Source organism: Ochotona curzoniae, unplaced genomic scaffold (assembly GCF_017591425.1).
Source record: "Ochotona curzoniae isolate NIBS_2020 unplaced genomic scaffold, NIBS_Ocur_1.0 contig_21, whole genome shotgun sequence".
Classification (NCBI taxonomy): Eukaryota; Metazoa; Chordata; class Mammalia; order Lagomorpha; family Ochotonidae; genus Ochotona; species Ochotona curzoniae.
This window is the reverse complement of record NW_024465322.1, coordinates 854190-880942: the sequence shown is the minus strand read 5'-3', so window position 1 is coordinate 880942 and position 26753 is coordinate 854190. Positions and strand designations below refer to the sequence as shown.

The following is a 26753-nucleotide window of genomic DNA, read 5'->3' as shown; positions in this document are numbered from 1 at the left end:
CTTCACATCTGGATGTGACAGTCTGTATAACACAGTTATTCTACATTCCCTTAGGTGAAAAAGTTACAGTACAGAATCAACAACAGAGAGAAAAATACAAACTTTACAACACAAAGCTACATAACATGCTACTGAACGACCAATGTGTCAATGAAAAATGCAAAAAGACCTTCCTGAAGCAATGGATCCTGGCCTGTGACCCATGAGTCAATAAGGAAAATAATAAGAAAAGCAAAATTTATTTTTGAATGAATACAAATAAAAATGTCAAACTCCCTGAAATACAGCCAAAACAGTATTGCAAGTGCTATTGATCTTGTAGGTTGCCTGAAATTTGCCTTCTATCAGACAGAATATACGATCTTTTTCCTTTTGGGATTTTTATAAGTGAAATTCACAAGTTATGATTCTAAATTGATGTTGTCCAATTGAGGATAACTTTTGGTTTGACGCTTAGTGATATATATGACAGCAATAAGATAGCAACAAAGGATAATATTTTTTTTTTGCTTATTTTTCATGAGTACCAACCAATTTAAGAAAGAAGCGGTAAACACGAAAGAGACCCACTGCAGTTCTAAATGCAATCACTCTAACTTCAACTGATTCATTTCCACAGGTAGGAATTCAGATCCAAGCAACGAGGCAGACAAAGCCTACAGGAATTCAAAGCCTCGGATTCATTTCCCATCTACTGGAACCAGGCATGTACTATGAAATTACCTCATTGCCCTCTTGCCAGCAGAAAGCTGGCAATGCATCCGAAATGCACCTGTTAAGACTTTTTTAAAACTTTTTTTTTCAGTTGAAATCGATTTCTTACAATTATTCTCTATATTTAAAAAAAAATTTGCAAGCTAAGTGCTTCCACACTCAACAGCAGAGCATGGCATGGATTCCTAACTATTCCATTTCCCTGTCTAGTTTTGTATCTGTTGACGTACAAGGAAAAGCAGGGGAAATTGGCCAAGTTTGAGGCCATGCCATGCCTCACCCGAATGCAGCTTCCGGCTCCTGCCTTTGACAAACCCCACCCTGGCAGGTGCAGGCATTTAGGCAATGAACGAGCAGGTGGATTCCCCCACCCCACCCCCGCCATGACTCCTTTCTCTCTCTCTTCCCTCTTTTCCCCTCATTTCTTTTCCTCTCTCTCTCTCTCACTCCCACTCTACCATTCAAAGTGAAGCCTCTGTATTCAGATCATTTATTTTACAGTTTTCCATGCCCCCACAGTACCTCCCTCGGACAAAACAAAGGACAAATCATGTGTGACGTCACAGTCCAGGCACACAGGAAAACCAACGGACAAAATGAAACCGAATCAGGAGAAAATTGAAAATATCACAAGAGGGTGGGGGCAAATTATTAAGGCTAAATGTTTAGGAAGAAGTGGTAGCACAGAAATTTTTACTTCCACATTAACAACTCCAAAACTAAAGTGGAATTAGAAGAACCATAACATCCTTTTCGCTTTTGAAAATATGATACCCCTTACTTTTATAATTTTGGAAACTAATACATTACTTTTATAAGCATCATCTTTCCTAGAAACTATATTTACATCTATTTCTCGCAAACTTTAGAGCCTTAAAATTGTATAAGATTTTGTACGTGTTTAAAGAGCGAGTAAAAGTTCATTCCAAGTATGACTTAGGGTTAGGCATATGTGAATATGGTCAAATATTTCTTTCATTTCATCTCTCTCGGGAAATATCTATTGGCAAAGTGGAAAAAGATAAGTTATTTACCAATACTAATATGCATAGAATGTTACACTACTGAAAGCCAACAATTATGACAGCTGGATTACATTTTCACCAAATATAATGATAAACAATGTACATGCATGCTGTATTTGTTGTAAAAGGTAGTTTGAAAAGTGCATAAAATGGCAAAGTGGAAAAAGCATATTCACTGTAAAATATACGAAGTTCAAAAGTGCTCGCTAACCACAAATGAAAAGTTAAAAGAAATGTACTCATTAGAGAGAGGAAATGAGAGGAGGTCTACACAGCAACACCAGCAACATCACGGTTGGCTTTGTGGTTGTGACAAAACATCTACTTGTAGCTGAAAAATCTGCTTCATTTTATTTGAAAGGCAGAGTGACGGTAAGGGGCGAGAGAGAGGAGAGGGGAGGGGAGAGGGCTATCTTTCATCCCCACACGGATGCAATGACCAGCGATGGGTCAGACCAAAGCCAGGATTTAAGAACTCCATGGTCTCCTAGGTGGATTGCTTGGGGCCCAAACCCCACCCACTGCCTCCCAGGCACATGAGCAGGAAACGGGATCAGAAGCAGAGGAGCACGAACGGAACTGACAGCCTGATCAGAGACACGAATGACAGACAGAAGCGGCAGTTTAACACCTGTGTCACATAAAAACACACGGAAAAGTTGCTTTGTCCCCTATTTCCTCCCAATCTTACCGTGGGCATGCGTGGTTTTGGTAATCAGAAAAAAAAAGAAGTTACTAATTTTGACTCTTTTATGAAGCACTGCATTATTCTACTTAAGACAAAAATCGTTCTTTCCTCACAATGCACTCGTACTGAACAGGATCAAATGCATTTGATAGATTCTTCCATTTATAAATTATCATATAAGGGGCTTTAAGGAACAACTTAAAAAAGAATCAAGTATTTCTTGTAGAATCATGTGTTAAGACTCATTTTAATGCACAGCTGCTAAATACATGTTCTTTGTAGTTGACACGTAGATAAAAATACAATGACTTCCAAATGCAAATACTGCTTCTAATACCACTGTAATTCAATTGCTTTCTTTGTATCTATATAACTTCATTGAAATGGAGCAAATATCAGGCACAAAGAGATTGATTGACTTCGTGACAAAACAACACAGATGGTCTAATCTGTTAAAGCAGCAGCTCAAACCAATTATGCATGTGAAATATTAAGATTTTTTATTTTTTAGAAATAATAAAAGAAATATATATAAGAAATAATAGTTTCTCATATCTCTTGCCACCATTATTTAGTCAAATCTCTCTTGTGAAAACCACAGGCTTCCATGTATAATAACTGTAGGAAACCCAGAGCCGGTGAATTCCATATATCCAAAAATTCAAAGGAATTTGATAAAACGCAGAGCAGAAACATGAGATGCATTAATCTCAGATGATTCTTCTAAGTACCATTTCAGTAGTTCAATAATAAATGAGAACACCCGGACACCGAGTGAGACACAGCTAATGCTTGGCCGGTGGGACACCGAGTCCTACAGGCAGGATATGTATAACTCTACCGTATTTGGAAAGTCACAGAGACAATTCTAAAACAGAAACAAACTGTTTTTGTCTGTGTATCTCAGACAAGGCACACTCAGGGTGCATACTTATTGCTGATTTTATTAAAATGCATTTAGTATCAACCTATAGTAAATAAACTTGTTGCGTTATTTAGTTAGTTTAGGTGTCTTATTATTCTTGTCCTTCATGTAAACTTGAAAACAATTCTGCTTAGAGGAAAAACGTTGAAAACTTGAATGTTAATGGAGGTCACCCAAATTTTGGTGATGGATATGTGCTTTAAAGCTTGCACAATCAGTTGGAAGAGGCTTACTGATCAACTTTATTCACAGCATGTGTGTCATGGCCATGGCTTCGCTTTCTCCCTGCCATCTCCACTACCTTTGTGTCCCATAAAACTGAAAAAAGACAAGAGTTGACACTGAGCAAAAACCCATTCACTAAAATGTCCCACAGAAAGTCTCCAGTTGATATTTCCATCTACCACTGAATGATTGCAATCAGTGGACTCCACTATGACGAACCAACATCTTTAAGAACCAGGGCCTATATCCCATACATATGATTCTTTAGCTTTACGTGCATATATTGCTGAATTTTCAGCACTGCATAATTTTTGTTGCGCAAATAGTGATAGCCTGAGCTAGGATCTCCAAATTCAACCCATTCAATCCGTAGGTTGACCAAAACTCCACCACTCGCAACGTCCCCAGCTACCTCCAGGATTGGACTAGCAGCAGAAGGCTGATCCTGGAATTAAACTGGGACCTAAGTCCAGGAGCTGAAAGATATGGGGGCCACAACTGGCCTCTTAGGAGCAGGGCTGGTCCAATTCCTTGCTCTATGTTTTACAGCTGTTTCATGGATGCTATTTAAAACTGGGCCCTATGACTTTTATGATGTAGTAATATTGACATTATCATTGTGTTGCTTATATTCCATATTCCCAGCAGCTCTAGTTCAGCTTACTGCCAGGAGAGTCAGTGGGTAAGGAGCTCCCTGGTCTCCAGTCACCCATGGAGAAGACCTGGATCGAGTTTGGGGTTCCTGGCTCCTGGTTTGGCCTGGTCCAATTCTAGCAATTGCAGCCATTTGAAGAGTGAACCAGAAAATCCAAATCTCTATGGATTTATTTTATTTGAAAAGGTAACAGAGATAGGAAGAGATAAACACTAAAGAAAATGTATCAATTATTGCTGATTTTAAAGTTTTTTTTTTAAGTCCCAGTGATAGTTTCAATATCAAAAAATGGAATACAGAACAGGCCTTGCAGCATACATCGTAGTCCCAAAGGAATAACTATAGATAGAATGCATAATATCAAAATGTGTGAAGAGTCTATCTTTGGGAACAGTCTAATAATGGTGCGTGCCTTTTTTCAAAAACAGACTTCTTTAATTTATTTGAAAGGCAGCATAACAGAGGGTGAAGGAGAGATGGAGACAAAGAGAGAAGACATCCACCCAGTGGTCACAGTCGGGCCAGGTCAAGCAGAAGCCATATATCAGAAGCCATGCAGGGGACAGGCTCCCACGTGCTGAGGTCATCTTCCATCAACCCTTGCATCCTCAGGTGCAATAAGGGATACGGCTCAGTGATGGAGCAGCTGGGACTGGGAGCAGGGCTTTGAGATGGGACACTAGATTCAAAGGCAGCAGCCCAACCCACTGAACGCAAATCGGAAATGAACGTAAGTTTTGATATTATGGTGGATGATATCTTTTGAAAACATGGTCAGGGCAAAAAATGCTTTAAAAAAAAAAAGAGGAACTTTGCAAGGTGTACAGATAATTGTACTCTTTTGATATTTGAGGCGAAGATGGGCTAATTCACTCAACTAACACCTTATCAAAGATCAAACTGAAGACGTCTGTCATAAATGCCACCTGCATAAATTTCAGACCAATTGTAAGCCAGTACTTAAAGTGTCTTTGCAAGAGGGGCATGCATCCAATGTTGCAAGTCATTAAAAACACATGTGGCTGAGCTGCTTATGAAAGTGGGCTCTAGGGCCCAGCGAGATGGCATAGCGATGCTGGGATACCATATCATCACTGGTTCTAATCCTGGCGGCCCTGCTTCCCATCCAGCTTCCTGCTTGTGGCCTGGGAAAGCAGTCAAGGACGAACCAAAACCTTGGGACCCTGTACCCACATGGGAGACCTGGAAGAGGCTCCTGGCTCCTGGCTTTGGATTGGCTCAGCTCCAGCCTGTTGTGGTCACTCAGGGAGTGAACTATTGGACGGAAGATCTTCCTCTCTGTATATCTGCCTTCCCAATTAAAATATATAAATCTTAAAAAGAAAGCAGCCTCTAAAAACACAAAGCAGTATTCCTGGAAGAAATTGAATCTTATTTACTGTTTTCTTAATTATACATTCTTCTTCTGCTGAACTAAGGTACTTGAAGTTTATGGAGCCACACAGTTTATTTTGCCTATTGAAAAATCATCAACACTGCAACAATTGTCAATGACAAATCTGGTTGCGTAACACACAAAAATCAAATATGAGCGTGGAAACCACAAGGAGGTATTATCTCACTCCTCTTGAAGAGACTATTAAGAAATGCCGGCAAGGATATGGAGAACAATATGGAAATTCCTTAGCAAGGGAAAAGGGCATCTAGCCTACGGCCCAAGTTGCTTGCATATGGATATATAATCAAGGAAATGGAATTAAGATAAGGAGTTAGGAACCTGTAAATTCCACCCTTACAGCAGCCTTACTTGCAACAAAGTATATAAGCAATTACAGGGCCCGGCGCCGTGGCGCAGGTGGTTAAGGTCCTCGCCTTGCACGCCCGGGATCCCATATGGGCGCCGGTTCTATCCCGGCAGCCCTGCTTCCCTTCCAGCTCCCTGCCTGTGGCCTGGGAAAGCAGCAGAGGACGGCCCAAAGCTTTGGGACCCTGCACCCACGTGGGAGACCTGGAGAGGCTCCTGGCTTCGGATCGGCATAGCATCGGCCGTTGTGCTCACGTGGGGAGTGAATCATCGGACGGAAGATCTTCCTCTCTGTCTCTCCTCTCTGTATATCCGCCTTTCCAATAAAAATAATTCTTTTTTTAAAAATAAGCAATTATGGTGTTCATCAACAGATGAATGCATAGTGGAATATTATCCAGTTTTTAGGACTGACCTTTTATAATGGAATTTTGTCATTCGCTAAAAAAGCGGAATTTATGGACATTATACCAAGCAATATGAGTCAGACCCAGGGAGATGCTGCACCCTTTCATTAACATGTAAGCTTGAAAGTCAACCCTGAATATAGAATAGTGATGAGGAAAGAGAGGTTAGAGCGAGCCTGCTTGGCAGGTCCCAAGACACAGTAAGGTGGGAAGAACTTGTTCCGGTGTGCCCCAGCCTGGTGTGGTGAAAATCATCCATCAATCATAAAGAACCTGGAGAGTTCCAAACATAAGGAAATTAGAAAGGAACCCAAAATGCTAATGACCCTGATTTGATCTGTACTCGCCGTACACTAAATTGACTCAACTTCTCTTTCCTTCTCTGAAAAATATGAACACAGTAACAGCATGTTCCACCATGAATTATTGTTCCAAACACTGTACTATCTACACAATATTTCCGTTCATTATGAAATCAGTGTTAACCCTTCGAATCCAGTCTAAACACGCTCACGGACCATTATTCACTTATTTCTCATGCACAAAAAACACAGGGAAACACTGACTACGCCAGATGTGACGTATGAGGAATTAAGATTCTACCTCTATGACGTCATATCTCTGAAGCTCCAGCCTAGGTCAACACCAGAACCTGAATTAAAGGCTGCGCAGCATAAAATAGGTTTTCCTTCAATAGCAGAAAAAAAAAAAAGTCTGGATTTTGATAACTTGTTTAGTAATTAGAATCCATTTCATGGCTATTTGATTTAAATTCTCCCTGCCTCACCCGAGAATCACATTTATTTCCAGGAAATAAAATGAAACCATGAGAGATTAGGCTTTGAAAAAGACATTTAGATGGGACATACGAGAGAATTAAGTTTAATGAAGACAAGACTTTGGCTAGAAAGAAAATAAATAGCAATGTCACAGGCAAGGGAATTCAGCAGTCCAGACGTATGTCCAAAGCAGGTCAGATTTTCAAGAGGGTCAGTAAAATAAAACGCAGCCAGTAACTCAACTCAATTTGATGACCTGGGAATTCTGGATTGAACTTATTCCATTTGCAGTTTCTTCAGAAACATAGATCTTAGGTTGGGCTAATAATGATCTAATTTCGATTTGCTTACTTGGAGATTAAGAAAAAAAAGGTCTCCCTAGGGAATTTGATTCACTAATTTGCATGGAACGTAAGGACTGATTGGGACAGACGTTTCTAGAAAAAGCTAAACAAATCATGCCAAGAGTAAGCGACACGAAGGAGAACTCGCCCACAGCTTTTCCTATAGTTGTTATCAATAGATGTTTTTTCATCTTGACTTGAATTGTTCTTTCAAAAAATACTTGAAATACCAGTTGACTTCTGCATGCTGTCATATTTTTTTTTCTAATCGTATTTGAAAATGCAAAGGGAAGATTTTTACTTTGTGCATGTATTATCTTGAGTTTCTCACCAACACGAAGCTACGTCCCTAAAGAAATAAAATAAGATAAAATACAATAAAATAGGGAGTGGTGTTGTGGTGCCTGAGCTGCCAGTACTCCATGGCAGAGCTGGAGTTCAGATCTCAGCAGCTTCACGTCCGATTCAGCTTCCCACTAAAACGGTTGGGAAAGCAATGAAGAATGGCTCACGTGTGGGAGCCCCACTGGGACAGACTGGGATGGAGTTCCTGGCTTGCAGTTTCCACCCAGCTTGGCTGGTCACTGACAACATTTTAGGAATGACCGAGTCTACGAAAAAGTCTCTCTCTCTCTCTCTGCCTTTCCAATAAATAAAAATCAAATCTTGCATGGCCACTAATTCTCCAACATGAGTTTGGGTTGGGATCTACAGGAAAGGACATTGTCTAATTTTGCTTTGTTTTGTTTTGGTTTTTGCGTGAGCTAGAGAGGCAGACGGAGGGACACAGCAGGGACAAACAAAGCCATCCGCTGTGATGCCACAAACGCCTGCAACATCCGGGGCCAGGGCTTGGAGCCGAGATCCGGGTCTCCCACAATCCCTGGGGCCATGACAGGCGCTGGCAGGAAGCTGAGACGGAAACCAGGTACGTAAGACACGCAGGTGGATGTTAGCACAGATGAAATGTTCACTCCCACATACCTGCTGTGATGTTTTTCCTAACCTCGGAGACTGTCCCCGGATGCGGTGAGAGCAAGGGACAGAAGGGACAAGATGGCGCAGTGATCTCCCAAAGTCACTGTCATCTTCTGAGCAACGTCAGATACAGAGAGGAGACATACACTTATTTTAAAATATAATCATCCTGAGTCCAGCACAGTGTCTCAGGCTCATTTCTCGTCCTGCTAGCGCCAACATCCCACATGGGCTGTACGGGTCCCAGCTGCTCCACTTCCCACATAGCTCTCTGCTTATTATGGTCTGCGAAGGCAGCAGAGGACAGTTCAGGTACTTGGGTCCCTGAAACCAAGGGGGAGATACGGAAGAAAGACTCCAGGCTCCTGGCTTCAGATAGGCTCAGCTTCTGTTGTTGCAGCCATTTATGGAGCGAACCAGTGGATGGAAGATCTCTCTGTCTCTCCTTCGCTCTGTAAATCTGCCTTCCAAATATTAACACATGAATTTTTTGTTAACAGTCCATGGTAAAATCTAACTGTTGAGATTCCCTCCATTAAACTTGTTTCCAAGCAATCCTGAAGCAGAAGACACGTGGCTTAAGCATCACATAAGGATATAAACACATCCGTGCGAACACCTGTAAATGATACTGGCATTAATATGCAGATTCAACATCCATGATCTACAATTAGTCCATATGCTGGTGGAGGAGAGGAGTGACAAAAATAAGCAATAGTTGACTATCAGCTATTAAGTCACAAAAAGAACTAAGTTCTGGTATTTTCTTGCATGGCAGATAAACTAGAAATAATGGTAACGCTCCATGCATTTCAAAGAGGACAAAAGAAAGAATTTTTAATCTTTTCAAAAAATGAGGTTTCCAGAAATAGTTGCTTATGCTAACTGAAACATTGCCCAACGTATGTGTGCACTGAAACACCCACAATACCCCATAAATGTTACGACTGTTACATGCCAATTAAAAATAAAATATTTTGAATACTCAACTGAATAAGCAATCACACCTTGACAGCACGACAATAGATTTTTCTAGCTTTGCCTAAACCCGCAACGTCACGATGCACTTACAAAACAGAATGTTAAGCTGGGAACTGTTACTAAAAGACTCGACTCCTATAATTCCATGGATGAAAACGATGGAGGGGACAGTGAGGAGCAAAAATGGAGAACCCCTACGGCTGCAAAACCATATCAGGAAAATAATAATAACGATAAAACATGTAAAAGGAAAAGGGATAAAACTCATATGCCACACCTCAATTTCCCAAACGTTTGATAGGGCAAATCAAAGTTTGTATATCTGTGCCAGAGTGTAAATTATCACAGCACTAAAGCCACAGTTCCACTGCAAGTTGCTTAATACAGTCACAGGAAACAGCTCCTTTTATGCCCCATTAAGGCCACGGAAGGCTTAAAGAAGAGGGCATTCTTTGATACAAGGAGGATTATCTTAAATTTCCTGTAAGATCTTCTAGCCTTCCAAGAGAATTGTGGCTGGCCAAATAATTTTGTTTCCTTACACCTGCATTTCCAAATTGCAAGAGGAAATTTGGTTCAAAGGACAACATGCATAATTTTCTCATGCAACTCTGCGGCAACATGAATTCTGTTGTTTATTTGAGTTACTGCTTTGGCTAAATCTGGCTGTCAATATTTATTTTATAGCCACAAGGTGGATATAAGTAGCGTTACCCTATGCACAAGAATACAGATATAATAACATGCCCTTGACCAAACGTCTTAAATCAGAGTCCTTGAAGTCCTTAATCACATCCAAATTCTTCCTAAATTAGGACATGCATCATCGTTATAATGAACAAAAGCAGGAGATTAGAGCATGCAAGGAGAACAGGAGATTCCAATGTGAAGGCTGATTCCAACAGGACACTAACCTCCTTTCTTCTTGAGTTTCGATCGAATTATATTATGAAAGCCACTCCGTCATGCCATGCCACTTAAATGCGACCCTCCACTTAGCATTTCCACTTTCCCTTCAGCATGAGCATCCAAAATGCATCCATCCAAAAGCATCATGAAACTATTTCTTTTAATGACACATACAGGTGTGAAGTTCAGTTGACCATACAACAGGGTGGGGGAGTCTGTCACACCCAAAGGTATTCAAATTCACTTTGTTAACATCGTTTAAGCCATCAAAATATATTCATGTCCATGGCTGAATCTGGCCTTGCTATTTAATGGAATTTCACATTTCCTTGAAACACTTCAGCAACTGGTTTTCAGATTCTACTCATGAGCTAAACATAAAACTCTATTTGAGGCTGCTCTCCCAAGCAACCGAACTAAATGTTTAGCTGTCTGTCAAAGCTCATGGACACCCTTCAACAAGTTTCTGTTATAAGTGTTCTTGACTTCGAACAATCTCTGTCCGAGACAGTGCAGGTTTTATTCATCTACAATTATATTCAGATTTCTTTGCATATTTGCCTCCATTATGCTTTTTTAAAGATCACCTCTAATCCACACACTTTTACTTAAGCTTTGTAAATATATGCATGCGTTCATAATTCTGCGTTTCGCCACCTGTAATTTATTAACCATCTCACCGTCATTTCTCTTCATTTCTTTACACTCTGAGTTCTCCAGTTCACTCTGACGTTCCCTGACTCACAATAGTAAACTTTCTAGTTTACCCACACAGGAACAGGGTTTTAGCGTGTTTTCTCTGGAGGATTTCAGTTTGGTTTAAATGTCTTTAATTTCGAAAATGTACTGGAAAGCGGTGAGGGAGAAGTGGACTAGAAGCTTGGATCATTCTGTCCAAGCTTTCTATTTCTTCTTCCCATTTCTGGGGGGGAGAGGGGAGACAGGCTGTTCCCAACCTCCCAACCATCCCAGTCAGTCCCCGAGGATGGGGAAAGGCCGTCTGATATTGACCCAGAACCCCAATGCTGCATGTTCTGAAGGTTCTGCCCAGGTGGATGTGATAGGTTCAAAATGCTGTCAATCTCACCTACCTATGGATGAAGCATCCCTTCCAACTTCCATAAGTTGACACCATCGATCTTACAGTCTCCAATTGCCCACGTTATTTGCTGTCGTCGTTGGACTGCAGTAGTTGTCCATATGTTCTGTTTACCATTCTCTATTACAGACTAGATGTTCTCTGCAGGCTCAATGGGCTACCATGCCCGCCCTATGCACCATGGTCTGCCATCCGGTACTCCATCCTATACACTGGGGAGGAGACCAGTTCTCCTAGGTGGGCTCATGGACCTGAGTCCATGCTGAATCCCCCACCCTGTGGCTCATAGATCCAGCAACCACCTCACAGGTAGGCCCATGACCCCAGACCATGTGACCCCTGCACTGGTTGGACCCCCGTGCCTGGGGCTCATGGACCAGACACCCACCAGCTAGGTAGGCCCTAGTACCTGGCACAGGAGACCCAGGGCACAGCTGCACCCACCACCGCTGAGGCTCATGGGTTCACACCTACTACACAGGTTGGTCCAAGGCCCCAGGCCATGTGTCCAGGACCTGCTAGACCCCCAACCTCAGGGATCACAGACCAAGCCCCCACCATACAGGTGGGCTCAGTAACCTTGACCAGGAGAACCAGGCCCTTCAGGGTTCCCCACTCCTGGGGTTCACAGATCCAGCAACCACTGCACAAATGGATCCAAGGGCCCCCTCCGTCCCTGGCGTTCATATACCCTACACCCACCTGCCCCAGACTGGCATGGCTCATCTTTCCTTGGCATCCACCAGTGGGAGCTTCAGCAGCCCCTGTCCCAGCTCGAGTGTGAACTGCCTGGTGACACGGCACAACTCAGTCCCTCCTGCACCCCACCCTGGTTCTTGAACCTGCCAGTGGATGTTAAGAACTGTTCTGGCCCTGCTCACCCCCTGACCTGACCTGCAGGTATGCCATCGGGTACTGTAACCTGGTCTGATTTGGGCTGCTCCTTGCCTTGCTTCTTGCACTTGCTTGCAGCGACTGAAACCTGACAAAGGAGTTCACCAGACTCTTCTATCTGGTCCGTTGCCAGTGGCAGAGCTTGGCACATACTGGTGGGTCCCTGGTCCAGGCTGACTTCTTTGTCAACCTGTTGTCCTGGCATGCATGGCATCTTTGCCCAATGCTTTGTGGTTCTTAATGTCGGGGGTTGCAGCCCAGCCACACCTGGTCCTTGCCTAGACACAGCTCTCACATACTTCAGCAGGAGCCAAAACCTAGCCCAGCGCATTCTACACCTTTCCCTGACGAGTTCCAGTAAGGGCCAGAGTGTAGACCCAGAACACACCCGTGCCAAGGCATACTGAAGCCGTGTTCAACCCGGGACAATGCACCCATTTTGACTCTTGCACACTCACCAGTGCTGATTCCAACCCAGCCGGTGTGTCCCCTTAGCTCCCCCAACCAGGCCTGTCCCCATCCACAGTTCTTGCAGGTGGCAATGGAGACTGCTATTCCACATGAGCGAGTCCACATATTCCAGTGCAGTTTCTACCCCCAGACCTGATTCACTCACGTATTTGTCGGCTTCACGGCCCACCCTCACCGCGCCTGCTCCCTTTTCTGATGTCCTCTGGAGGGTTCCACGTGAAACCCTCACGTAGAGCGAGTGCCCTTGTCCATGCATCTCCCCAGCTGCAGCCACACAACTGGAACAACTGTGCCCTCCGCAGGGACTCGTCTGAGCTCCGCCCACCAACATGGCGGCGGTGGGCGGAGCCAGAGTCCTGCGCATGCTCAGAGCCACCGGGCTCCACCCACAGCATGATTAGCCCTGGAAGAAGGCCTGAACTATCTCAGGATTTGCCCACTGCCTGCAAGTGGTGGACAGAGCTGGGATCCCAAGCAGGAAACCTGGCCCTGCTCAGATTGCCCCAGTTGCAGCTACGGGGCTGCCAAGACACCCCTGAACTCCTCGTCTCCTATCTCTTGCTCTCTGCTTGTCCAATCAGTGCAGTAACAAACAATAAAAAAGCAGGAACGCACTTGACTTCGTCAATCGAAAGATGTTTCCAGCGTTTGCATATTAAAATTACGCGCAAAGTAATTTTAACTTATTGCAGTCAGAAGTATCCAAAACCAGTCGATGCTCGTGCAAATTGGAATTCGCACGTGCATCAGTCACTTCGAAATTTTTAAAAATGCCTTATGGGAAAATGACTGTGGTGCACACATTGCACCATGAGGACCAGTTGTTGCACAGTTTCTAGGGTACCCTTCACATTACAGCTCATTTACACGGTTGAACCTGACCTGTGCGGTTCCAGCAGCCACTGGCTGGGATGCTGAGGTATGGTATGGTACGCTCTTGGCAGGATGCAAACGGCTGGGATCTGACATCTGTGTTCAGCGTTGCTAAGGGAATGCATGGGAGTGAAGTGAAGGCTGTCTACTGAGGAACGGATAAATCACAGTGGGAGTCAGCTATAAAAAAAAAAAAATACGTGGCATTTCTAATTCTGACAAACCGATAAGACACTGCCGTCAGGTGCTCCAAAACCCATCACAGTTGACTGTGCCTTAACCGGTTGCCTACACTTTTTAAGATTATTATATTTTTTTAAAAGGTAGAGTTGTGCCCAGCGTGATAGCTCAATGGCTAAATCCTCACCTTGCAGGCACCATATGAGCACCAGTTGGTTCCCTGGCTGCTCCACTTCCCATCCAGGTCCCTGCTTGTGGCCTGGGAAAGCAGTTGAGGATGGCCCACAGCCCTGGGGTCCTGAACCCATGTGGGAGACCCAGAAGAAGCTCCTGGCTCCTAGCCTCAGATCAACCGCAGCCATTGCGGCTGTTTAGGAAACAAACCAGTGGAGGGAAGATCTTTCTGTCTCTCTTTGACTTTGTCTATCTGATCTGCCTTTCTAATTAAAAAAAAGCTGGCTAGCCAAGGAATGGACAGAACAATGTCAGTTAACAGAAGGCAGCCCCAGGGCAGGCTTCATGTCCACATCTTCGGAAAAACGCGGTCTGCTGGTTGTGCTTGTTCTAGAACACCGATCATGCGAGGACGCCAAAGCTGTTCTTGACATGGAAAGTGCAATTCGCAATACTCACGTCAAGATCATCCTTCGCGTTGTAGTAGACCACTTCGTTGCTCTGCAAGGGAAAGAAACGAAGAGCGCATTAGAGAGAAAGCAAAAATACTGCATGGGCAAATACGGTGGATAGCTCTTCTGAATACTAAACATCCCAAGAGTATTTTTCCAACAGATCTCATAAAAATGCTTAGCCAGTATTTGCTGAGGGTATATTGAAACAGCGTTATCAGTGGCACTTAGAAGGACAACACATCTAGGATTGGGAAAAATATGTCAGTGTAGGTCTGGGAACCATTCGCCAGGAAAAAGTAAATTGATCGAATGAGCTTGTCAACTGCATTAGACATACATGCATGTCGGCAATAGAGATAACATACATGTAGAGACACATACACATCAAACGACAAAGGTAACATTTAAGACGCATGGAAGACCGATATCCTAACTCTTTTTAACAAAGGTAACACTTAAGAAGCATGTAAGACAGATATCTTAACTCTTGTTCAAGACCAGAACTTGAAAATATTGATGTACTGTGGAGACATGGATGTATGTGGTGTCAAAATGATCATTGCACAAATGTGTATCCATAGCCTTTGTGAAACTCATTCCAAAAAAACACACAAGAGAAATAGAATTTCTGAAGCCAAAAACGAATAGATTATCTAATGCATGATTATTCTCCTACACTCTCAAATTGGCGAATTAGCACTTTAGCCCGAACTGACTTAGAGAAACACTTCTTATGTCAACATTGCTGAAACACATCAGAAATACAAACGTATTACGGTTATCAATTGGGTTCCAAAAGGAACGTGGAAAAGAAAGAATAAAAGGGGGGGAAAAAAAACACTACCAATCAACTTAGAATTATTTTCTTTGAACAACGCAAAACGAATCCACTTGTCCGAACCGCCTTCTCCTTTTCACTTCCTTAATTTAGGTAGACGTACCAAGCTTCCAGGCCTTCAGTTGAATACTTTGGAAAAATACATTTATTCCTGTGCTACTTAAACATCCCCCGACAGTTTTTAAAAATGCTTTAAAACGTATCAATTAAGAGATGGGAATTGTGGATTTCAGACTTGCAGTGCTGGCATCCCAGACAAGCACAGGTTTGAGTCCTACCTACTCCGCCTGCAATCCAGCATTATGCCAAGGAAAGCCCAAACTTTGGGCCCCTGCACACCAAGAAGAAAATCATTGGCTCTTTCCTGTAACCTGGCCCATCCCTAACCTTTGTAAACATTTGGAAGCTAAACCAGAAGATAGAAAGCTAGAAGATATTTCTCTTCTCTCTCTATCACTCTACAATACTGTCTTTCAAAAAAAATTATTAAAAAAATTCAAATAATACTGAAAAGCACAAAGAAGATTTCAACATTCCATAGATTTAATAACTTCGGATATTTTTGCATATTCAACTCATAGGTCAACATCCCACATCAAGATAAATGTTATTAGTGTCTCAGACAGGGTTTCCTGAGATCAAATAATGTGAAATTCATGACACAGTCACAAAATGAGTAAAGACGAGCAATTATTGTGTGAGAAAAAATACATAATAATTAGTTTCTCTTTTATGCAGAAGTCACAGTAAGAAAAATACATGGATGAATGTTGTTTGATACAAAGATATATGCATTTTTTAGAACAAAAAAAATCTGGAGAAATAAAAGTTTAGTTTTTTTTTGTTTTGTTTTGTTTTGTTTTACTGAATTGTGTCTTAAAAGCTATTAATTGTTTGAAATATTAGTGGTTACCATATAGGCAAAAGACTTCATGGTGCTTAAGTTTTGCAAAACAATAAACAAAAAGTTAAACATTGCTTTTCCCTCAAGACTTCACAGAGCCTGTATGTAGCATTAGACGTTATAAATCTTTGAAAGCATATCTTGCTTTCTTTCCAAATTTATTCACAATAGAAATCTGTCTTTGAGCAATATCCATAATACTAATTTTTACAGGACTCTATGAAGACTAACCAAGCCAAAAAAGATAAATATTAAAATATGACTCATAATTTTTAATGATACCTATGCGTTTCAATTCGTTTCACTTAGCACTTTGTTTATAAAAGACAATTTGAACGTGCAAAATTCTAATTCCTGAAGCATTTCCGTAACGATTTTCCAACAAAGTTAAAACACAGAACCAAAACTCATTACGTACCAAAAAATGAGAGAATTTTCGGAATTCAGCTGAGACCCAAATCTAATTACTAGTTTGTTGATCAAACACCCAACTTAGCAATTTATACGTAGGAGATAACCTTCAAGTTACAATATGCATTCCAGCAAAAATTAAAAAAAAAAAAACCTAAGTTTATCTTCAGTTGTCATTTTCTGCCAGCCTTTTGCAAGTATTGGCAAAACGGACATATTTAGGAAACCGGTACTTTCAGACAATCCAAGATGATCATTTTAAGATGGTCATGAATTATTTCTAGGTGCACAATATAAGCTAAACCTATCTGCTTTTCCCCTGAAGGTAAAATAATGGGTACAATTGAAACAAATAAAATAGTCCATGTGCATGGGATCACATTTGATTCCTTGTCCTACAGTTTCCCCAAAATTGATTCATCAAATTCCTTCCCATGGGTGACACGGGACTTATAACAAGACCTAACATTATTTATTATTCGACCAAAGATGAATAGTGTCTAAACACTGTTGAAAGGGGTGCATCCACAAAATTCTTGCATGACCTCAAGCTAACGATTCTTGAAAGATCTATTTCTTTATTTATTTGAAAGACAGATGGAGAGACAGAGAAGGAGTAAGGGAGGGAGAGAGGAATCTTCCATTTGCTGTTCATATTCCAAATGGCGACATTAGGTGGGTCTGGGTGTGTGGAAAGCTGGGAGCCAGGAGCTGCAGCCCAGTCTTCACACATGAGATCTCAAGTACCCTAGCCCCCTGCTTGTCACTTTCCTAGGGTGTATCAGCAGGGAGCTGGATGAGCTGTGGGGCCACAGAAATCTAACAGCTTCCATAGGGAAGTCCTTGTAGCTTGTCACAAGGTAGTTTAACACGCAAGGACACAACGTCAGCCTCTCAAACTAAGTGTATTGATTCTGTTAAGATAAACTGCATCAAAGGGAGAAAAATGATTGAGAATTTCCACATATCATCTTTTCTTTTTTTTTTTTTTTACTCATGGTACACTGTCATTTAGCCCTTCTTTCAGAAACTACACTTAGCTTTGAAAATTAATGCTGAATGTGTGTGCTCTAAAGTTTGAATTTTAGACATCAGAACAGGACTTTTTGGATCTGAGATAACATACAATTGTCCTCATGACTTTTTCGAATCAAACGGAAGAAAAGTGTGTTAGGCGTACAATCCTATTGGTTGTCAATCACTTGTACTCCTCTCTGTAACTGGGTATTTTATATTCCTACACTTCAGTAGATCTTGCTTAATGTTCATTTATGACCAGGTCAGAAAATAAAAACAAAATGCAAAAATATGACTTTGGGTAGGTGGCAATAAAAAGATAGAGCAATGAATCAAGTCTGTGTGCTTAGATAATAAGGTAGCAAGGACCTTAGTGGAATGCGTATGTCCCACGATTTAAAACTAGAATTATTCTCCTGTGTCATAACACTCACATTTAAAAAGGTGATACTGCTTGTGGCATAATAGTATGTTTTAATCTCACTTTCTATAAATATAGCTTATCTTCTTGAACCCCAAATTTTTCATTGCTAGTATGTCCATTTCCCATTTCCCATTTTCTTGATCTCCTCTAACAGAAACAAACTCAGCCGACCAATTTTCGTAAGCATAAATTCATACAGAGCATCTGGATCTGATATAAATATAAATTGGCACTTAATCTGAACATCCACTCCACTGATCAGGCAAAATGGCGTTTAAAACAATGCTAAGCATTCAACTAGCATTTCATTTGTATAACTATTTGACAACATTTTTCAAGTCTCAGTCCATTATGTTTTGTATAGAACACTGCAATGGTTTGTAATCCTTGTTTATTTTGTTGTAGAATTAGTCAGCTAAGAAACGAAGTGATTTTTTTTTAAATCATAATTCAATGAGCCAGCAATTCTGTTCCAAATCACTTTATTTACAACTATCTTCTCCACTCTGTAAGGTACCTGTAGCGATGCCAAACTAAATTAGTTTTCGCTAGAGGAATCCCAGTAACGGAATTACTAAAATATATCCACAAGCAGAATTAGGATAGCAAGCGACTCTCAGAAGTAAAGGCAAATGAACACCCAATCAAACAAGTTCTGTTTTGAGTTTTCCATAATGACGAACTTTAGCTAAAGTGGTTCCGCTAACAGACTATCAGGAGAAGTTTAGTTTAATGATTGTTAGAAAGAATTGTAAGTACTAACGGGGTAAGCATAAAAGGAAAGACAAAATCTGAACTGAACTCTGTTGCTTGACTTTGTTCCCATCTCGTTTAAACTTCATAGAGTGCTATCTTGGGGTCCCCGAGTCAACAACGGGCCACCTCTCATTTATTTAGCAAGTACTTTGGTGACCTCTTGCACAGTAAATGCTGGAAAACAGAAAGAGGAATAATATCTACAGCCCGACCTTGGAGAGCCAGTTGCCCACCTTCAACTCAAATATGGAAATCAATTGATGCAGCTGTACCAAGCATGTTGATCTGCTACAAATGAAAACCAACTCTGAATAAGGTTTGCATGGCATGACCACCAAACCCAATCATCGGCGTTCTTTAAGAAAAAAAAAAAAAAGAAAAATTGTATGCATGAGCCTGGTTGGATGGCTCAGTGGCTAAATCCTTGTCTTGTGTGCACCAGGATCCCACATGGGCACCAGTTCAAACCCTGGCTGCTCCTCTTTCCACCTGATCCTTTGTCTGTGGTCTGGGAAAGCAGCAGAGGACAGCCCAAAGCCTTAGGACCCTACACCCATGTGGGAGACCAGGAGGATCCCAACTCCTGAGTTCGGATTGACTGCGGCCACTTGGGGAGTGAACCAACAGGTGGATTATCATTCTGTCTCTCCTTCACTGTGGAAATACGCTTTTCTAATAAAAATAAATAAATCTTTTTTTTTAATGTATGTGGTATGTATGTAATGTACATATTATAGTCAGAATTACAGAGCAAGAGGGAGAGACATAACAAAAGCAAGATTAAAAGTGAGAGCATGTTGTGCACATGGATAGAGGGAGAAAGAGAATATCTTCCCTTTTCTAGCCAGGAGAAAGTGGCTGTCATGGCCAAGGTTATGCCAGGTCAAAACTAGAAGCCAGGAGCTTCATCTAGGTCTCCTACTCGGGTGGCAAAGGCCCAAATACTTGCATTATCTTTATGACATAATCCTGGTCATTACTGGGGAGCTGGATTGGAAGTGCAGCAACCAGGAGCACAAACTGGGTGGTCCACAAGGGATGGCAGCTTTCCCAGCTATGCCACAACACTGGTTTCCCAAACTTCGAGTTTTCCAGCTCAGTGAGAATTAAGAATTTCAGAGAGCTGAGAAATTTCCACCATGCATCAGCTTTATTGTTTGTTCTTCTTAATCCCTTGCCTGTCACTCAGAACTGTCTCAGTCTCTTTTTCCAGAAAAATATCAACATCATTTAATACTTTAATTAAAGCTACGGCACATAAGCTAATTAGCTTAGGCAGAAATGATAGAATTGGTTCATCCCATTTCTCTATTACGCTCAGCCTAAATGTTTTAATGAACATAATCGAACATGTCCACAGAAAGAATTTCATACTCAAAACATTCCAAGAGTTCGGTGGATTTCAGTCCATTATGCATAGCATGATGCAATCAAGCCAGCTATAGCCACAAACTAGATTTGTGGATTAGGGGGTCTTTAGAGAGCTATTTTTCATCATTTAAGTACCACCAGATGACAAGAACAAATTGTTTTGTTTCTGATTTTTCTACCAAGCAGTTTAGTTATTTATTATCTCCTTGAAGCAAATTCAGCCAAATGGTCTCTGCTAATATAATAGTGCTGCTTACTGAAATTTAAAACATCCCTTAGCAAGTTGAGAGATAGATTACTTTTGTCTCCCAGTACCTACTGGGCATCAAAAATTAAATCTTGGCAAAACAGACCATTCCATCTTAGAAATCCTGGTAAACCTTCATGCTAAAAATGTAGATTGTGAATGACAGTTCCCTGCTTGCCACTTTCTAATGAGAGTTGCCCTTTGATGAATAGCTGATGCTAAGAATCTGAGCCATATATGCAAAGCTTCCGTGCATAAATACAATGTTGCCAGGATAAGAGTCAAATATTGAAATTGGGAATTAGGATATAAAGTCAACAGTGAAATACAATCAGAATGCAGAGAGAAAAATCTAACACCCTGTCAAATTTCCTTTTTCTTGGCTGTCCCCCAGCTCCCTAGATGATCTACAGCTTGATATATTCTGGGAAATTGTATTTTCTTTAACAGGAGTTTACACACAAAAAAATCTCCCTCTTATTGTCATTTTTATTACATCTTAGTTACAAATTGGAAGTGAACTGCTTGACCATTCACGGGACTCATTAATAAAAATGGATTACATCATTAATAGCTGAGCCATTTGCAATTCAATTTTTTTATTGCTATATCCAGAGCCAATTTTCTAGATACTTGAGCAAGCATATGCACATCACGATCAACTGTGTCCCCCACTGTAAACCTATGAAGTTGCAACAGAATGGTAGCACGGTTGGAATCAAATACCTCGAACATATGTGTGGGTGTTCGTTGCTAGGGCGGCAGGAGAGAATGCAAGCAAATCTTTCCAAAATTAGAATCCTTGAAAAAAGCCTTTTTTGATGTCATTGTATTTGTGATTTAGAATACACACAACTGCATTTAAAAATGAGTCATTGCATTTGTGTTATGTGTCAAGAGACGGTAAGCAAGCCAACTGAACGGAAGAGTTGAGCACACACCAGTTCTGACAACCATTATTTTATGTGCAAGAAGAAAAAAACATATATGCATATGTAGAGAACTTATTTGTTAATTATATTTAGTATTACATGTTAATCAAACTGGCCATTTTGACTCCTCCATCAATTGGTTTTCTTGGAGTTGCTTAATTCATGTAAAGTGTAAATGTTCTTCAAACATTTCACACACAAAAAAATTGAATTTACAGGTAGTTTATTCACTTGAAAGTCTTTTGAAATTTAAGCATATTGTTTTCATAATATTATTCCCCAAGAATTTTTGTTGATCCCTCATACTTTCTTCAAAGATTCCATTCACAGATTCAACCTTACTAAGGGTTACTACTTTTCTTTATTTTAATTTTTGATAGGCAGATGGTGAGAGAAAGAGTTGGATCTTGCACCTGCTGATTCACTCTTCAAATGCTAGCCACAGCAAGGGCTGGGTGGAGCAGAAGCCAAGGCCCAAGAACTCAACTGGAGTCTCTTCCTTGTAGAACGTACATCAACGGGAGACTGGACCCAAAATAGAGCAGCAAACACATGAACCAGGCTCTTGGCCATGAAGGCATGAGATTGTCCCAGCCACCTACCCCCCTATCATAAGCCTGTCTCCTCTTTTAAATATAAAAGATAAAGTGAGGGCCCGGCGTGATGGTGCAGTGGTTAAGGTCCTCGCCTTGCACACCCGGGATCCCATGTGGGCACCGGTTCTAATCCCAGCAGCCCCACTTCCCGTCCAGCTCCCTGCTTGTGGCCTGGGAAAGCAGTCGAGGATGGCCCAAAGCCTTGGGACCCTGCACCCGCGTGGGAGACCCGGAAGAGGTTCCTGGCTTTGTATTGGCTCAGCTCCAGCCGTTGCAGCTGCCTGGGGAGCGAACCATTGGATGGAAGATCTTCCTCTCTGTCTCTCCTCCTCTCTGTATATCTGACTTTCCAATAAAAATAAAATAAATCTTTAAAAAAAAATAAAGTGAATAGTTAGAAATAATAGTAAAAGGAAGCAATGCAGATGAGAATCAACGAATTGTCCCATTTGCATCCTGTCCACTAGATGGTCAAAGCTCTATTGAAGCTACATCCCAAGCTTTATCGATTCGAAATACGATTGCTACTCCTCCATCTTCGTAATACAAACTTCTTTCACTCCTGACTGGGAAAGTTTCAGCGCAAGTTTCCTTGTCCATTCCAACACCCAGGCTGTTTACTCTCCTTAGAATTACACAAGCAGTAAATCAGTGTTACTTATGTCTCCAATATTAAAATAAACATGCAAAGATTTACTTTGGTGGGTATTTTTTTTTCTTTTACATATGCAGAAACTTCATATCACCTGATTGTATTTGACTACTGAGTCCTGCCACCTGCCTCCTCTGGCCACAGCAACCCTCAGGTACCTAAGTCTATACGATAGCACGAGTCCCTATGGATATTTCTCTAACTGTAATAACAGGTGCAGCAATAATTACGGTTGAAAAAAATCTCTGTGTAAACCTTCAGCCCTCCCAAACCAAAGGCTATCTCTATCAGTTGACCGCTTGGTTACAGGACCAAAAATTCATTCTTTTTCACCTTAAGCTAATACATAGGCCTTGGGTCCCAGCTCCCACAATTAACAGTGCCATTAAAACAACACGCTCCCAACGCCCTTTTGATTCTATTCCCCTGTAATATTCTCTCTTTCTTATGTATCCATCTTCTCTTTCATCACATTTGTGTACTAAATATCTAGGCGTGCCCTATCGTGAAAAAGCCTATCAGATTAAGACAATAATAGCTTCAGCAAGAGATCAAATTTTTCTTAGGTCTTCCTTGAAAACTAAATTATACAGATTAAATTACAGCCCAGAGCGATGGCTTCGTGGCTAAGCCCGCATCTTATATGTGCAGTGGTCCCATATGGGTGCTCATATCTGTTCCACCAGGCCTGGGAAAGCAGTAGAAGATGGCCCAAAGTCCTTAGAACTCTGAGCTCATGGGAGAGACCTGGAAAAAGTCCCTGGCTTTTGAGTTTGGATCAGCTCAGCTCTGGGTGTGGTGGCCACTTGCAGAGTGAACCACGAGACAGAACATCTTTCTCTCTGTCTCTACTTCACTCTGCCAACGTGCATTTCCAATAAAAATAAGTAAATCTTTAAGAGATTAAATTACCAAAATTTGAGTAAGCACAATGTTTTATCACGTTACATTCAGAAATTCTGAGTACAGCAACAAAAAAATCCCACACATGCACAAATATAAACAGCTTTAAAAAGTTTCCAAAAAGCTAAAATGTAAATCATTTTCACTCTTACAAGAAATAAAGAGGAATTCCAAATGGACCATGATTTTTAGAGTCCCTTGATTCTTGAACTTCAAAAGAGATCAATTTGTATTAAACATTAAGGGTTATGCCAATTCATTTCTTCATCTGATAAACTTTAGAAAGGAATCTGCCTTTAAGCTGTTTTGGTCCTCCAAATGGAATCAATAAATACACGACAAACTGTAGAAGAAAAGTGAAAAGCATATTAAAAATATATTATCTCCTTCAGGCACTGCATCTCATGGGAATCTCAGTCCAGAACTGAACACATTGATAAGGTTAAGAAATCTGCTTTAATCTCCTTTAATCTACGCCTTCATGAAGCACTGGGTAGAAAATACTAAAGCATTCCAAATTGTTTTTAACCATTTCAACCTACTGGCTTGGAAAACCTACAGCTCTTCTTGACGCAAGATCAAAGTTCTTGATTAAGAAACTATGTGATCCTCTGGCAGTAGAGTGTGTTTGTGCGATGTTATTTTTAATTATCATCTTCAAATTAATTGCTATCAATCTACGAAAATAGATGGTCATGCAAAAAGTAAAAAAAGACTAACATTACATAATGTTCAACTAACTACCTGATTTAAAATAACCTGGCCCAAATCAAAGCCTCCAAAGGACATTAGGTTGGTAATCACTATATAAGTTTTAACTATTTCTCACTGGGGATGGGAGTTATGTAGAATGGAATAGATAAGAGAATTCAAACATGCAGTTTACATGTCTATCATAGGATAAGCAAATATACAAATCATTTAAATCATGAAAAAATATTTTGATGTCTAACACGTATCACATTTTCAAAGAAACTAAACTGATAAAAATTTCATCAATCTTGTTCCACGTGGCTCTTCGCCTTCCCCATCCTTTTTGGTATTCCAACCTCACTTCTGATTACTCAATGCGTTTCAATACTCCAGGTGAGACAGGAACCACCAAGGCAAATACAGCATTGTTTAGCTTGCTTATCACGTTTTAAGTCTTTATAATGTAGTAGTCTTCAAAAGCAAGCTGCTGAAATTGTAAATGAGACCCATAAAACTTTTCAAAGAGATAACTTTATATTCAAAGACATTTCAACGCAACGTGGCATTGAAAGATCCACTACACTGGTCCATAAAGATATTGAAATTTCCTTTTTTTTTAATTAATAATGAATTAATGTTATGATACAGTTCCAAAGGCTCTGGGATTTAAACCTCCCAGCCGCATCACATCCCCTCTCCGCACCGATTTTTCATATTTTATTACAATAGTAGAATTCTTTGTAACCAGTCCTACGTCCAGTTTTAAGTGTATTCTGATATTGCAGATACGGACAACGGCAGACTACAACATCGCACTGTCACAATATATTTTACAGTCTCATTGGGAGACCATCTTTGATGCATAGAGAGGTACAGTGATGGCATCGCATCTCGATGTGATTAAAAAAAGGAAATCTACCAAACAATTAGGTCAGTTACTTGGTGTTTTCAAAGGTATTCGTATGTGCAAGCTTCTGTGTTACATATAGATAGATACATTGTGCAAATGCGTGTAAATATGTGTATTGTGTATGACATGCCTGCATATCATTTGCATTATGTACACACACAAAAGATTTTGCAATTTATTTCCTTTTTGTAGTATTTTGAAGTCCCCACCTTTAAGAATAAAGCCAGAAACTCTCAACAATGAGACTAAGAAAGAACTCAGGATATGGAATAGGAAATAGGAATGGAATAGCGTACCAAGGGAGGCTATCTCACCTTAAATGAAAAAAAAAAAAAAAGCAAAAGAATACAAAAGGTGATATGCACTTAGTGATTGCTCTTCTAGAAAGTGGAAGGAACTGCGGAGCAATGGGGAAGGTACCGTTCTATCTATTGGAACTTTGCAGTATATTCACATGTACGTAGGAAGCTTTGCTTGCCATGACAGCTTCTCCACGTCTAAGCTGGATACCCTCCCAGGACCTCGCACAGCACACTCTAATATTTTCCTCCTTCACAAATCAAGAATAACAGGAGGCATCTCCATGGCAGGAACAGATGATTCTATGATCACTGGCATGGCTCCTTGGGTGGCACACATACCCACAGCAGTGGCGCAGTGCATGGGTGCAGACAGAAACCCTGTTGGTAAGTTAAGTGCTACCCAGCCAGGTCAGCCTGTTTCACAAACCTGTGGCAAGGGGGCTCCTGTGGATTTGGCTCCCCCAAAGACAGAAACAGAAGCTCAGAGCAAAACTGGACCACAGGTTATTTTTTTGTGTGAAAGGGGTTCTTGAGGGACATCAACGGGAAAAGCTACAGAGTGAAGAGATAAAATGAAAAATATAAGACAACAAAGGAATTTAGTTCTTACTGAGGCATCTGTGGGGCTCAATTTTTCAGAGAATCTGTTATCAAAAACAAACAAACAGTCACAACCAAAGAGAGAGTAATACGGGCTAGGTGTCCTTCATGGAGGACGAACTCTCCAGCAAAGTCCCGAAAAGCTAGGATTTGCAGATCCTGGGAATGGGACACGCTAGTGCCTGCGTGACAGCGTGTGTGCGTGTGCATGCGTGCATGCGCAGCCTGCGTTGCACCGCAGTGAGAGGACACCAAGCCTCTGATGGAATCAACAAAAAGCTTCAAGCGCTGACCAGTTCCCATGGTGGCTTCTCCTGCCTTTGATCCCTTCTCTCTGAAATGTGGAGCTAGACTCCTGTGTTGTTTGTACGCACAAAACAACAGGAAGATCTGGTCTTCAAGTTTACATCCCTGGTGAATAATGAATAGATTGTAGACATCTATCTGCTTTGAAAGAAGCAAAGAAAAACCTCCCCTCCTTTTCTTTTTCTTTTATTTGAAATCTCATTGACACATGCCGTTGCAAGAAAATATAACTACGCAACCTTTCAATCACGATTTTTCCTTTTGTCTTGAAAGATGAAGAACAAGTCTGAAAAATGATAACCATGAATCTATGGGCAGACTTTTTTATTCAAAGAAAACGTCCTCAAATG

At 41.1% G+C, this 26753-nt stretch overlaps 1 protein-coding gene across 7 annotated transcripts in view; it reads right to left on the bottom strand.

Moving 5' to 3' along the window:
* CACNA2D1 (calcium voltage-gated channel auxiliary subunit alpha2delta 1) overlaps nt 1-26753 on the bottom strand; it is a 343062-nt gene that overhangs the window by 114594 nt on the left and 201715 nt on the right. For all 7 annotated transcript variants that reach the window (XM_040970986.1, XM_040970994.1, XM_040971020.1 and 4 more), the window contains exon 5: nt 14546-14587. In XM_040970986.1, the coding sequence (XP_040826920.1) occupies nt 14546-14587 (42 nt within the window). The remainder of the gene's footprint in view (nt 1-14545; nt 14588-26753) is intronic.